Below are 15,296 nucleotides of genomic sequence, written 5' to 3'. Positions count from 1 at the left end.
ATATTAAATTGGGGTGATGATGTGATAGCACAGCAGACAACAAGAAGGATATGTTTTTGTGTATATTCTTTATAAAATTCAATACGCTCTTAAATTATATCTTCTCTGTGCAATTTTTAAAAATAAATTATCGACCACTATTAATTTTAACTTTTTACATAGACAGCTTACAAGGCAAAGTCCTGCTATACTGTACCACTGTGACATAAACACAGAAAATAAATTCCCTTGGTCACAAAAAACAGTTAGAACTTTCGTAGATTCTGTTTTTGATGCATTACACAGATATAAGGAATTGCGAGACAAGGTTCAGGACTCCTAGAAGTACAATAGTGGAGTGAAAGATTGCTGAAGGCCAGGATAGCTGGTTCTTTTTGTGTAGGGCATACATGTGAACAAGGCACGGCAACGTGAAGATATACACCAAACCACTGATGGAGCCCGAGTACCTGAAACAAAAGATACCTTGTATCAATTTAAATCAAAAGCAATCAATACCAATTAATAGAAACCAATTATAATCAATTTATTGATATTGGAAATAAATAATGCGCAACGCATTGCTTTGCTGCCTATATCCCGTGTGTAACCCTGTTACTGCCTATATCCCATGTGTAACCCTGCTGCTGCCTACATCCCGTGTGTAACCCTGCTGCTGCCTCTATCCCACGTGTAACCCTGCTGCTGCCTATCTCCCATGTGTAACCCTGCTCCTGCCTATATCCCACGTGTAACCCTGCTGCTGCCTATATCCCACGTGTAACCCTGCTGCTGCCTATATCCCACGTGTAACCCTGCTGCTGCCTATATCCCATGTGTAACCCTGTTGCTGCCTCTATCCCATGTGTAACCCTGCTGCTGCCTATATCCCACGTGTAACCCTGCTGCTGCCTATATCCCACGTGTAACCCTGCTGCTGCCTATATCCCATGTGTAACCCTGCTGCTGCCTATATCCCATGTGTAACCCTGCTGCTGCCTATATCCCATGTGTAACCCTGTTGCTGCCTCTATCCCATGTGTAACCCTGCTGCTGCCTATATCCCATGTGTAACCCTGCTGCTGCCTATATCCCATGTGTAACCCTGCTGCTGCCTATATCCCGTGTGTAACCCTGCTACTGCCTATATCCCATGTGTAACCCTGCTGCTGCCTATATCCCATGTGTAACCCTGCTGCTGCCTATATCCCATGTGTAACCCTGCTGCTGCCTATATCCCGTGTGTAACCCTGCTGCTGCCTATATCCCGTGTGTAACCCTGCTGCTGCCTATATCCCGTGTGTAACCCTGCTGCTGCCTATATCCCATGTGTAACCCTGGTACTGCCTCTATCCCATGTGTAACCCTGCTGCTGCCTATATCCCATGTGTAACCCTGCTGCTGCCTATATCCCATGTGTAACCCTGCTGCTGCCTATATCCCACGTGTAACCCTGCTGCTGCCTATATCCCACGTGTAACCCTGCTGCTGCCTATATCCCGTGTGTAACCCTGCTACTGCCTATATCCCTTGTGTAACCCTGCTGCTGCCTATATCCCATGTGTAACCCTGCTGCTGCCTATATCCCATGTGTAACCCTGCTGCTGCCTATATCCCATGTGTAACCCTGCTGCTGCCTATATCCCATGTGTAACCCTGCTGCTGCCTATATCCCGTGTGTAACCCTGCTGCTGCCTATATCCCGTGTGTAACCCTGCTGCTGCCTATATCCCGTGTGTAACCCTGCTGCTGCCTATATCCCGTGTGTAACCCTGGTACTGCCTCTATCCCATGTGTAACCCTGCTGCTGCCTATATCCCGTGTGTAACCCTGCTGCTGCCTATATCCCGTGTGTAACCCTGCTGCTGCCTATATCCCGTGTGTAACCCTGCTGCTGCCTATATCCCTTGTGTAACCCTGCTGCTGCCTATATCCCGTGTGTAACCCTGCTGCTGCCTATATCCCATGTGTAACCCTGGTACTGCCTCTATCCCATGTGTAACCCTGCTGCTGCCTATATCCCATGTGTAACCCTGCTGCTGCCTATATCCCATGTGTAACCCTGGTACTGCCTCTATCCCATGTGTAACCCTGCTGCTGCCTATATCCCTTGTGTAACCCTGCTGCTGCCTATATCCCGTGTGTAACCCTGCTGCTGCCTATATCCCATGTGTAACCCTGCTGCTGCCTATATCCCGTGTGTAACCTGCCAGTTACTGCAGGTTATGCGGGCAAAAAGCTGCATTTAGCTTGGAGCTCACCTGATGATATTGCCCACGTGCGGGTAGAACCTTGCGAACAAGACACATGCGCCAATAAGAACCGCATTCAGCAGAAACACCTGCCACGTGCTACAGAGGAAAACATAAACTAAGCTTTACCTCCCGTGAGGGTGCTACAATGAGATACGCGCAGAACATCAGAGGGATAGTTCTTTGACATATTGTAAATATTGTATTCCTATCATTTGTTGTGAACATGGATATTTTTGCGCTCAATAATTTTCTCACCTTTTTATATCATTCTTTTTTATTGCATTCTAAAAAAAGGCAACCGCTTCTTATAGATGCTGTTTATGTTTACGACCTTGGATAGGGTGTCTCGTTACTTTGGGTTGGGTGTCTCGTTACCTTAGGTTGGGTGTCTCGTTACCTTGGGTAGGATGTCTCGTTACCTTGGATATGGTGTCTCGTTACCTTGGGTAGGGTGTCTCGTTACCTTGGGTAGGGTGTCTCGTTACCTTGGGTAGGGTGTCTCGTTACCTTGGGTAGGGTGTCTCGTTACCTTGGATATGGTGTCTCGTTACCTTGGGTAGGGTGTCTCGTTACCTTGGGTAGGGTGTCTCGTTACCTTGGGTAGGGTGTCTCGTTACCTTGGGTAAGGTGTCTCGTTACCTTGGGTTAAGTGTCTCGTTACGTTGGGTAGGGTGTCTCGTTACCTTGGGTAGGGTGTCTCGTTACCTTGGGTAGGGTGTCTCGTTACCTTGGGTAGGGTGTCTCGTTACATTGGGTAGGGTGTCTCGTTACCTTAAGTAGGGTGTCACGTTTCCTTGGGTAGGGTGTCTTGTTTCCTTTGATAGATTGTCTCGTTACCTTGGGTAGGGTGTCTCGTTTCCTTGGGTAGGGTGTCTCTTTACCTTGGGTTGGGTGTCTCGTTACCTTGGGTTGGGTGTCTCATTACCTTGGGTAGGTTGTCTCGTTACCTTGGGTAAGGTGTCTCGTTTTCTTGGGTAAGGTGTCTCGTTACCTTGGGTAGGGTGTATCGTTACCTTGGGTAGGGTGTCTCGTTACCTTGGGTAGGATGTCTCGTTTCCTTGGGTAAGGTGTCTCATTACCTTGGGTAGGTTGTCTCGTTACCTTGGGTAGGGTGTCTCGTTACCTTGGGTTAAGTGTCTCGTTACCTTGGATAGGGTGTCTCCTTACCTTGGGTAGGGTCTCTCTTTACATTGGGTAAGGTGTCTCTTTACCTTGGGTAAGGTGTCTCTTTACCTTGGGTAAGGTGTCTCGTTACCTAGGATATGGTGTCTCAATACCTTGGGTAGGCTGACTCGTTACCTTGGGTAGGGTGTCTTGTTACCTTGGGTAGGGTGTCTTATTACCTCAGGTAGGGTGTCTCGTTACCTTGGATATGGTGTCTTGTTACCTTGGGTAGGGTGTCTTGTTACCTTGGGTAAGGTGTCTCGTAACCTTGGGTAGGGTGTCTCATAACCTTGGGTAAGGTGTCTCGTTTCCTTGGGTAAGGTGTCTCGTTACCTTGGGTTAAGTGTCTCGTTACGTTGGATGGGGTGTCTCGTTACCTTGGGTAAGGTGTCTCGTTACCTTGGGTAGGGTGTCTCGTTACCTTGGGTAGGGTGTCTCATTACCTTGGGTAGGGTGTCTCGTTACCTTGGGTAGGGAGAGCCAAAAAAGAAGAGCATGAACTGGACTCGAACAATGTAAATCACAAGTGGAAACACCGTCACCAGCTGGAAGAACAGCCCAATGCGTGCCCCAAAAGTCATTATATCATTTGCTGGCATGTTATCCAGGAAGACCTATTCCAAATGAAAAACAAAGAAGATATTCAGAGTTCGTACAGAAGGCAGTCCAGAAGATTTTGAGTCTCAACAATCCAAATGAACTCATAATATAAACTACTTTTGAACATACGAACTTGATACATGAATTTTTACATGAATTCTTAGAAAACTCTACCTGAGAATTGGGAATCAATAAATCCTCCCGAATCGTATAACAAAACATATTGTTTAAGTTTACCTGGTGTATGCAAGACTTTTCCAAAGGAAAGGCTGCATAAAACAAGGCTCCAACGAATGTGTATGTGAACGCTACCAAGCCGTATGCGATACTCAAGTCTCGCGCCTGGAGAGTGAAAACAATGTGTAAACATAGGCGCACACATTAAAGCCGTCTACAAACACTATACAAGGCTCCAACAAATGTTTATGTGAACGCTGCCAAGACGTATGCGATACTTAAGTCTCACGCTTGATGCAGTAAAACACTGTTCATATTGCCCATGTACAAACAGAACAACGAATGAACATGATGGTGCGTGGTGTTACATGATGGTGGGTGGTTTCACATGATGGTGTGTGGTGTTTGTTACATGATGGTGGGTGGTGATGCATGATGGTGCGTGGTGTCACATGATGGTGGGTGGTGTCACATGATGGTGGGTGGTGTCACATGATGGTGTGTGGTGTTACATGATGGTGTGTGGTGTCACATGATGGTGGGTGGTGTCACATGATGGTGTGTGGTGTTTGTTACATGATGGTGGATGGTGTTACATGATGGTGCATGCTGTTACATGGTGTGTGGTGTTTGTTACATGATGGTGCCTGGTGTTACATGATGGTGCGTGGTGTCACATGATGGTGCGTGGTGTTACATGATGGTGCCTGGTGTTACATGATGGTGTGTGGTGTTTGTTACATGATGGTGGGTGGTGATACATGATGGTGCGTGGTGTCACATGATGGTGCGTGGTGTCACATGATGGTGTGTGGTGTCACATGATGGTGCGTGGTGTCACATGATGGTGGGTGGTGTTACATGATGGTGCCTGGTGTTACATGATGGTGTGTGGTGTTTGTTACATGATGGTGGGTGGTGATACATGATGGTGCGTGGTGTCACATGATGGTGGGTGGTGTCACATGATGGTGCCTGGTGATACATGATGGTGCCTGGTGTTACATGATGGTGCCTGGTGTTACATGATGGTGTGTGGTGTTTGTTACATGATGGTGGGTGATGGTTACACAATTGTGCATGTTATCACATGATTGTGCGTGGTGTTAAATGATGGTGTGTGGTGTTACATGATGGTGCCTGGTGTTATGTGATGGTTGGTGATGGTTACATGATGGTGTGTAGTGTTACATGATGGTGCGTGATGTTGCAAGACGTTGCTGGGCATTTTCAATGATACCCGCGCCATATGGTTTAACATACAATGACAACAGTATGTTAAACGTTTCACTGAATAACTTACATTATGTTTTGGTTTCTTCTGATGGCTTAAAATTAGAATTGCTTACATTATATTCTGGGGTTTTCTGGTGGCTTAGAATTGAAAGAATGCAGTTGTGGATAAAGAATGCTAGCGTCAGTGTTCCTGTAAGTGCTGGAAACGTTAGTTGGAACTCTGAAAAAAAAAAAAAGAAAAGAAAAGAAAAACCCAGAAATGAGTTTAAGCAAATAGAGACATCACTTGTGCCTTTGAACTTGACGTCAGTTACCTGGTATTTTTGCAAAATCCATGTTTATGCCCCAAATAGAAGCCTTAATTGACACAAAGATGATGATATAAATAACTGCCAATGTTCCTGAGTGAAAAGAAAAAAAAAAGAAAACTTACATTACCTTATGTATGTCAATTAGGCAATTTTGCAACACAGCACGACTCACAAGAGACAGAGACAATGGGCTTTTGAACAAAATGGCTATTGAATAATTAATTAGCTAAATGAAAAATTAATTGTCCCTCAGTAATCTTAAAGCTGCATTGACTCAACCGTTAGAAACAATAGAATCTATTAGAATCCACGATATTTAACAGGCTATCCGCTCTGAATCATCAATCACACCCTCGAAGAAACTTCCATTAGACAAACTGCTTTCACAATTTGGAAATATTTTCGTGTTTTCCGTTGTTTTTCATTGGAGATTGTTACGTAATCGACCAGAAGTAAACTAGTGACAATGCGGCTGTAAACCCAATAGCCTGTTATTCAACAGAACAAAGTAAAATCTCAGGACATATATTTTTAATTACTTTACCTAAAGAATTAAATTTAGTGAAGAATGTTGGTGACTTGACACTGCACAGTGGGAACATCAGTGCAATCAAGAAGAAAGGGATGGTTTTCTGCCCCTGCCAATATCTGTAGAATCCTGTGGTGTCGGAGTTAGGCATCGTGTTGGGAGATGTGTTATTCGCACTGGGTACAGGGCAAATCACTTGGGAATGAGACAAAAAAAGAATTTTTTATTGCAGCCCCATTTGGAAATATTGATGCTCACACCTACAGTAGTTACGTGATGTGTGGATGACAGTACCTTCAAGTTTTGACATATTCTTTGGGAATGCATCATAAATAGACTCTGGAAAAAAGGTTAAACTGCATCATTTATATAAACTCCTGCTTACATTTGCAATGTAATGAGATGAACCTACTCTTGTTTTATTGCTTTCCCTCCTACAAAAATATAGTGATATACATCAGAATAACCCTAATACAATTTGGTTAGTGGGCTTAAAGCTGAAGTTTTAAAATGGCCCAGGATTTGCACTGCCATTCCAAATGCTTAAGCAGTTGTTTCCATATCATGTTCAGAATAATCCAGCGTTTTTTTAAACTGATGGTTGAACCATGTTTTAAATACCATGAATACATTTTCCAGAGTTGAAAAGAAAGTTCGACATAATAAGTACCCAACCATGTTTTACATACCATGAATAAATTTTCCAGAGTTGAAAAGAAAGTTTGACATGAGTACCCAGAAGACCACAGCAGCGCCAGCAATGGCAGCAATTGAGAAGATGGTCGCAACAAGCTCCCCTGTTCTACCAAAGTACTTTCTGCAAATGTCTGCAAACTCTACAGATTCACCCTTCTTGGCTGCAACAAAAAAAGGATTTATCATGAGCAACCCACTTTCAGAAGTCATACTTTCGGTTTGTAATGGTAGGAGCTGGGTTCTGGGTATGAAGGGTATGTGGTCCCTCTTGACGTTGTCACAACATCACTCAGTGGTACTTTTGTGCCCCTCATTTCTTATCAGGCCAGCAACAGTCTGATACACTAGCAATCTGTATGTCATTACTTTATAAACAGAAATTGCTGAATCTTGTCCATGACAACACTTTGGCATAAAAGTTTACAACCTATAGTATGATAATACTAATAAAGCCTGACTTGAATAGCTCACCAAAAGGGTATGACGATTTGAGAACAAGGTAACATGTGTACAAACACAAGCCTGCTATCCCCACCATCAGACCAATACCACAGCCAAACCCAGCCTGAAATAAGTTAAATTCAGTTAATGTCAAGACACGATCAATTCAGTTAATGCTGACAGCAAGCTAACAATTCATTCAGTTAATGCCAAGACACAATCCATTCAGTTAATGTCAAGACACAATCCATTCAGCTAATGTCAAGACACATTCCATTCACGAGTTAATGCAGACAGCAAGCTAACAATATGAAATACAATCCATTCAGCTAATGTCAAGACAAGTCAATCCATTAAAAAAAGTATGCTTTTAATTAACAGACCCTAGCAAAAAGACACATATTGTTTCAGCCATGTGGATGACAACATCAACATGGAAAAGTTGGTGGCCTTATTTTTTTATACACAATGCTCAATAATGAAATAACTTACTTGACTGAGTGCCCATGGCATACTTAATAAAGATGTCCCCATCATTGTGTTCCAGATCGCAAATCTGGGTAGAAAAAATGAATGTATAACTGTTTTTCCTATCTAAACCTGATAATAACTTGAATTGATAATCTGACATACAATTAAAACAATCATAGGTCTTGCATGTATTACTTACATAGTGACCAGACTACTCTGCTTTGCCTCGGGTTTACCAGGAATGACCAGGAACAGTTCCACTGGTAGCATGTGATCAGGGATGATCTGTTCAAGGTACCACAACATATCAGCAACTAAAGTGCACACATTTTATCAACTAATAAAATCCAATTTCAGGGTTTATCTATGTCCCTGAGGTGAAAATGACACATGATAAATTGTGCCTAGTAGGAGGGGCAAAAGAGCGATCAAATAAAGGCAACATCCTTCATCATGGAAAAATATTTGCACCATAAGCTACAGAAACACTGGTTATCTTAGAAAATTATTTACACCATGAGCTACAAAAACACTAGTTGTCTAAGAAAATTATTTCACAATGAGTTACAAAAATACTAGTTGCCTTAGAAAATTATTTACACCATGAGCTACAAAAACACTAGTTGTCTTAGAAAAATATTTACACCATGAAAAAGACTAGTTGCCTTAGAAAATTATTCACACCATAAGCGACAGAAACACTAGTTCTTATTGGCTATGCTTACTGTGTGGCTAAAACTAAAAGCAGATTTCTTATTGGCGATGGCTACTGTGTGGCTTAAACTGAAAGCAGACTTCTTATTGGTGATGGTTACTGTGTGGCTTAAACTAAAAGCAGACTACTTATTGGCGATGGTTACTGTGTGGCTTAAACTAAAAGCAGACTTCTTATTGGCGATGGTAACTGTGAAAAGCAGACTTCTTATTGGCGATGGTTACTGTGTGGCTTAAACTAAAAGCAGACTTCTTATTGGCGATGGTAACTGTGAAAAGCAGGCTTCTTTTTGGCGATGGTTACTGTGTGGCTTAAACTAAAAGCAGACTTCTATTGGCGATGGTTACTGTGTGGCTTAAACTAAAAGCAGACTTCTTATTGGCGATGGTTACTGTGTGGCTTAAACTAAAAGCAGACTTCTTATTGGTGATGGTTACTGTGTGGCTTAAACTAAAAGCAGACTTCTTATTGGCGATGGTAACTGTGAAAAGCAGACTTCTTTTTGGCGATGGTTACTGTGTGGCTTAAACTAAAAGCAGACTTCTATTGGCGATGGTTACTGTGTGGCTTAAACTAAAAGCAGACTTCTTATTGGTGATGGTTACTGTGTGGCTTAAACTAAAAGCAGACTTCTATTGGCGATGGTAACTGTGAAAAGCAGACTTCTTTTTGGCGATGGTTACTGTGTGGCTTAAACTAAAAGCAGACTTCTATTGGTGATGGTTACTGTGTGGCTTAAACTAAAAGCAGACTTCTTATTGGTGATTGTTACTGTGTGGCTTAAACTAAAAGCAGACTTCTTATTGGTGATGTTTACTGTGTGGCTTAAACTAAAAGCAGACTTCTTATTGGTGATGGTTACTGTGTGGCTTAAACTAAAAGCAGACTTCTTATTGGTGATGGTTACTGTGTGGCTTAAACTAAAAGCAGACTTCTTATTGGCGATGGTTACTGTGTGGCTTAAACTAAAAGCAGACTTCTTATTGGTGATGGTTACTGTGTGGCTTAAACTAAAAGCAGACTTCTTATTGGCAATGGTAACTGTGAAAAGCAGGCTTCTCTTTGGCGATGGTTACTGTGTGGCTTAAACTAAAAGCAGACTTCTATTGGCGATGGTAACTGTGTGGCTTAAACTAAAAGCAGACTTCTATTGGCGATGGTAACTGTGAAAAGCAGACTTCTTTTTGGCGATGGTTACTGTGTGGCTTAAACTAAAAGCAGACTTCTTATTGGCAATGGTTACTGTGTTGCTTAAACTAAAAGCAGACTTCTTATTGGCAATGGTTACTGTGAAAAGCAGACTTCTTATTGGTGATGGTTACTGTGTGGCTTAAACTAAAAGCAGACTTCTTATTGGCGATGGTTACTGTGTGGCTTAAACTAAAAGCAGACTTCTTATTGGTGATGGTTACTGTGTGGCTTAAACTAAAAGCAGACTTCTTTTTGGCGATGGTTACTGTGTGGCTTAAACTAAAAGCAGACTTCTTATTGGCGATGGTAACTGTGTGGCTTAAACTAAAAGCAGACTTCTTGTTGGCGATGGTAACTGTGAAAAGCAGACTTCTTATTGGCGATGGCCACCTGTAACCTTGGGAAGAAGCAAATTTGAAGACACTACAGGTTGGGAGAGTAATTATCTATGTTTGAATGCTTACCATATCTGTTGAGTGACCTGACAGCTTGGAGATATACTTGTACCGATGGTAAGTTGCGGATTTGTGTATGTCCTCTGGATTTCCATACAAATTTGTCATAGAGTTATGTGTAAACGGTTGTCGTGCAGGGCCACCAGATTGTCTTGGGCTTGTTTTGGTTTTCTTCAAAGACCATTCATCTATTTTTTCACTGCAAACAAAATTCAACATTTTTTTATACCAATATGGTGGTGGTGATGGTGATGGTGATGGTGGTGGTGATGATGATGGTGGTGATGATGATGGTGGTGGTGATGATGGTGGTGGTGATGATGATGGTGGTGGTGATGATGATGGTGGTGGCATACCAGAAAATCTCAAAGCTTGAGAATTTTTTTCGGGGGAAGGGTGGGAAATATATTTATTTTTTGTGGGGTGGGGTGTGGTATACCCTCACAGGAGGTTCACAAACTAAAGCATCTATATGGCTTTCCTGCTAACCTTGAGCCAATCAGAAGATGTTTGCTATTCAGAAAGATCTCGCAAAATGTTGATTTTCTATAGGATTTTTCTGAATCGATAAAAAGCGGGAGATTTGGTGCTCTACGCGAGAGAACGGGTCCAAAACCTTGAGATTCCTGCCTAACGGGGGAGAAGTGACATTGTTGGTGGGGGTATAGGGGGTCAGGGCCGACCAATAATTTATCTTTATCAGGTATCATTGTCTATAGCAGACTACTTATTGTCAAGAAACAATATCAAATTAGTTTTAATTTTCCCAAAGGATCATGATAAAATGACCAATATCCTTTTTCACCTGTGATTTATAGCGCTTCACAAACATTAAGGACTTCACAAACATTAAACTGCGCATTTGTAGTTTTGTAGTCTTGCAAGGCATTTTGTACAGCTCATGGGGCTTATGAAGCTTATTTTTCCGAGCTCGTGACAAGTCACACACTGCATCAGCTGTTCAAATGAACAGGGCAAATCCGGTTCGATGTGAGATTTTATTGGTGTGTTGAATTATTTCTTTTAAATTATTCAGACATACTCATAAAACTCCAGATTCCGATAAAATGACGCAGCGGAGGATCCTATTATTGAATCAGCCTTTCACACCTCTTGCAATGACTTAACAAATATCCATGGAACTGGGACAATCACAGGACTGCGACTTCTGTAAAAATCTTTGTGCTCAAATGACCCTTGGCTATTTTGTATACCTTTCGTCGCGCTCCTTGTCCTTTGGGAGTTCTTGTACGCTCAGAAGCGGTGACTTCTCGTCCAGTACCTCGCTGTCCATCCTTGAAGCAGAAAACCTGACCCGTTTGCCGGTTAGCTGTACGCTAGCTTCGGCCCGGGCACCCTTTTCGTTTGTTTCGTTGATGAGATGTTCGCTCATATCATGGGCTCCAGATCAGATTCGGCTCCAGGCTTCTTGATAGGTAAAGAAAACTCGGGCGGTAAGAGATATAGTCCATGGGCCAGGCAAAATTTTAGTTTCATTTCGGGGGACTAACTATCACTATGTCCAGTTCGAAGAGGACACTGAGAGGGTTAAAAAAAATGTATGATAGCCATTTCAAAAATGTAGCTAAATTAGTTATTTTTATGATTGAAATATAAAAACAAATGCGATTCTGCATGAAAACGAGGCTCTAGATAAAAAAGCGACGAAATGATAAATAAAATATTAATAAAGTATTTATAAACAAAACAAACGAAATTCAGAAAGAACAATTAGAACTGACTGCAAATACAGTCTTTCTCTGCGAAAATTCGGCTTTTAGTAGGATTTATTAGGTGCAAGAAACTTTCTGCTTTTGCATTGCATTCTGGGTAATCAAGATGGCGGCGGCCATGGAAGGTAGTACAATTCTTTTGTTTTAATCGCTATTTTTTTCTTTTGGACATAAAGCTGTTGGTTTTAACACGGACAGAGATATGTCTGAATGTGTCTTTCATAATAATATTGTCATTTAATGCTGCTAACAATTCAATTGCTCTTTTTTGGCATGTACCTTTATCGAACTTCCAGTAATTCGAGATATGTCAGACCATCAGCAGATGGACCGGCTTCAACATCTTGCTCCGAGACGAAGAAGAGGTCTCCAAGGATAACGTAGGCTACTTACCGACAATAGATGCACCGGCAACAAATATGTCAACGGTGCATGAGGTCCTTTGCCAGTCGCTTAAGATAAACGCCCTCCATCTTAACACTATCGTAGCTGTCTTTGATCAAGCCCTTTATGCGAAGGCAATTGAAAGTACAAAGTGAAGTTCGAGCACATAGTTCTAAGAATGGGAGCATTCCATACGATCTGTACATTACTAGGGATTTTTGGCAAACGATTCCAAGACGCTGGACTGACTGAGCTGTGCGTTGAATCGCAAATTCTCGCAAAAGGATCAGTAACTGGGGTCATGGAAGGACGGAGGTACAATCAGGCTGTGCGTATGCTTAAGCTTGTGTATGATGCTCTAATGAGACGGGCATGGGGGGCTTCATAGAGTGGATAGGCAAAGAGAAGAAAGCCGTTGTAGACAAAGCACTAGCAGGGATGAAGAGCTTGCACGATAATGTCTGCGAGTCTGAGTTTAACAAACGAATGAGCGATCAAGCGTTTTACGAGGTTGCAGAACTTTTCGATAGATACACTCTTTTCTTTCGCAATGATAACGGAAACCTGTCGGCATTCTGGATGAGTTACCTGACCTTGCCGAGATTCTCCCGGCGCTGTTTCGATCTTCAAGAGAAGGTGACTGGGCCTTACATCTGACAGCCATAAGAGATATGATCCCTTGGTGTTTCGCCTATGATAACGTCAACTATGCAAGATACTTCTCATCGTATCTGTCAGAAATGTCGCACCTCGAAGACCACCCCGACTTGAAGATACCAGAAGACCAAGCATGTGAAGAGACGGTTAACAAGGACACCCAAACACCTGATGGCAATAAAGGGTTTAGCCTTAAGCTAAAAGCGGTAAGCAAGTATTACCTCATTGCTGAATACAGAACATGTTCTTACGAAACCTTAAAGAGATCCTTCATCAGCAGAGGGATTCAAGTTCTCAGCATACTGACCTTCAGCAGAGCAGGATACTTCGAGATGAAGCTGACGTTCAATGGCTGCCACGTTTGGAGGCTGGTTGAACCGAGGGTTGTCCAACACTGTCTCACATTGGCCATTTCGAAATGGCAATTTGTCAAGCACTAGTGGCAAATGGTCAAATGGTAATATAACACTGTAGCATAGAACTTAAGGGGAGGGATGGTCCTATAGACCCATACTTAGCATATATAGGAGCTATTCAGAATTACAAGTACCAAGGTATAGCAGACACATAGCACTGGAAGTACCATGGCCATGGCGTAGGGCTATGTGGCAAATGGTGGATATGGTGAAAATGGCAAAAAGCAAGGGGGAGGGGGGTGGTCCACCATACTTAGGTATGGTGGTCCACCCCTCCCCCTTACTTTTCACCATATCCACCATTTCCACCATATCCACCATTTGCCACATAGCCCTATCCCTTGGCCATGGTGCTTGCAGTGCTATGTGTCTGCTATGTATAGTGGACCACCCCTCCCCCTTGCTTTTCGCCATATCCACCATTTGCCAAATAGCCCTATCTCTTGGCCGTGGTACTTGCAGTGTTGACTGTCTTCTATGTATAATGGACCACCCCACCCTTTTGCTTTTCACCATATCCACCATTTCCTCCATATCCACCATTTGCCACATAGCCCTATCCCTTGGCCATGGTACTTGCAGTGCTAAATGACTGTTATGTATTGATCTCCGTGCTATCAGATAGTTGCAGTGCTAAATGACTTTTATGTATTGATCTCCGTGCTATCAGATACTTGCAGTGCTAAATGACTGTTATGTATTGATCTCCGTGCTATCAGATAGTTGCAGTGCTAAATGACTTTTATGTATTGATCTCCGTGCTATCAGATACTTGCAGTGCTAAATGACTGTTATGTATTGATCTCCGTGCTATCAGATACTTGCAGTGCTAAATGACTGTTATGTATTGATCTCCGTGCTATCAGATACTTGCAGTGCTAAATGACTTTTATGTATTGATCTCCATGCTATCAGATACTTGCAGTGCTAAATGACTTTTATGTATTGATCTCCGTGCTATCAGATACTTGCAGTGCTAAATGACTTTTATGTATTGATCTCCGTGCTATCAGATACTTGCAGTGCTAAATGACGGTTATGTATTGATCTCCATGCTATCAGATACTTGCAGTGCTAAATGACTGTTATGTATTGATCTCCGTGCTATCAGATACTTGCAGTGCTAAATGACTGTTATGTATTGATCTCCGTGCTATCAGATACTTGCAGTGCTAAATGACTTTTATGTATTGATCTCCGTGCTATCAGATACTTGCAGTGCTAAATGACTGTTATGTATTGATCTCCGTGCTATCAGATACTTGCAGTGCTAAATGACTGTTATGTATTGATCTCCGTGCTATCAGATAGTTGCAGTGCTAAATGACTTTTATGTATTGATCTCCGTGCTATCAGATACTTGCAGTGCTAAATGACTGTTATGTATTGATCTCCGTGCTATCAGATACTTGCAGTGCTAAATGACTGTATGTATTGATCTCCGTGCTATCAGATACTTGCAGTGCTAAATGACTGTTATGTATTGATCTCCGTGCTATCAGATACTTGCAGTGCTAAATGACTTTTATGTATTGATCTCGATGCTATCAGATACTTGCAGTGCTAAATGACTGTTATGTATTGATCTCCGTGCTATCAGATACTTGCAGTGCTAAATGACTTTTATGTATTGATCTCCATGCTATCAGATACTTGCAGTGCTAAATGACTTTTATGTGTTGATCTCCGTGCTATCAGATACTTGCAGTGCTAAATGACTGTTATGTATTGATCTCCGTGCTATCAGATACTTGCAGTGCTAAATGACTGCTATGTATTGATCTCCGTGCTATCAGATACTTGCAGTGCTAAATGACTTTTATGTATTGATCTCCGTGCTATCAGATACTTGAAGTGCTAAATGACTGTTATGTATTGATCTCCGT

The 15,296-nt window shown here is 42.2% G+C and overlaps 1 protein-coding gene and 1 long non-coding RNA gene across 2 annotated transcripts; one reads left to right on the top strand and one right to left on the bottom strand.

Moving 5' to 3' along the window:
* Positions 1–49: 49 nt before the first annotated feature.
* On the bottom strand, positions 50–11,613 carry LOC5505837 (sodium-coupled neutral amino acid transporter 9). Its single transcript, XM_032374190.2, has 14 exons — positions 11,435–11,613; positions 10,230–10,419; positions 8,059–8,144; positions 7,881–7,944; positions 7,419–7,512; positions 6,941–7,108; positions 6,546–6,590; positions 6,267–6,446; positions 5,726–5,812; positions 5,525–5,631; positions 4,236–4,340; positions 3,864–4,012; positions 2,241–2,330; positions 50–449 (listed from the first exon to the last, which is right to left on the bottom strand). Exons 1-14 carry the CDS (start codon positions 11,611–11,613, stop codon positions 278–280), a joined length of 1,716 nt encoding a protein of 571 aa, XP_032230081.1. The 3' UTR covers positions 50–277.
* Positions 11,614–12,048: 435 nt separating this feature from the next.
* LOC125564283 lies at positions 12,049–12,731 on the top strand. Its single transcript, XR_007309307.1, has 2 exons — positions 12,049–12,078; positions 12,250–12,731. It is a non-coding gene; the product is annotated as an uncharacterized LOC125564283 (long non-coding RNA).
* Positions 12,732–15,296: the final 2,565 nt, after the last annotated feature.

The sequence above is a fragment of the Nematostella vectensis genome, chromosome 1 (assembly GCF_932526225.1).
Source record: "Nematostella vectensis chromosome 1, jaNemVect1.1, whole genome shotgun sequence".
Classification (NCBI taxonomy): domain Eukaryota; kingdom Metazoa; phylum Cnidaria; class Anthozoa; order Actiniaria; family Edwardsiidae; genus Nematostella; species Nematostella vectensis.
Note: the sequence above shows the minus strand (reverse complement) of the source record. Positions and strands in the feature narration are given on the sequence as shown.

Bases quoted from the DNA above. Each gene is read 5' to 3' on its own strand.
- LOC5505837 (XM_032374190.2), bottom strand. From the start codon at position 11,613: ATGAGCGAACATCTCATCAACGAAACAAACGAAAAGGGTGCCCGGGCC. The intron at 10,420-11,434 runs GTATACAAAATA...TTTTGTTTGCAG, and splicing joins GACAAGGAGCGCGACGAAAG to TGAAAAAATAGATGAATGGT. The intron at 6,591-6,940 runs GTATGTAAAACA...CCTTTTTTCCAG, and splicing joins CTCTGGAAAATTTATTCATG to AGTCTATTTATGATGCATTC.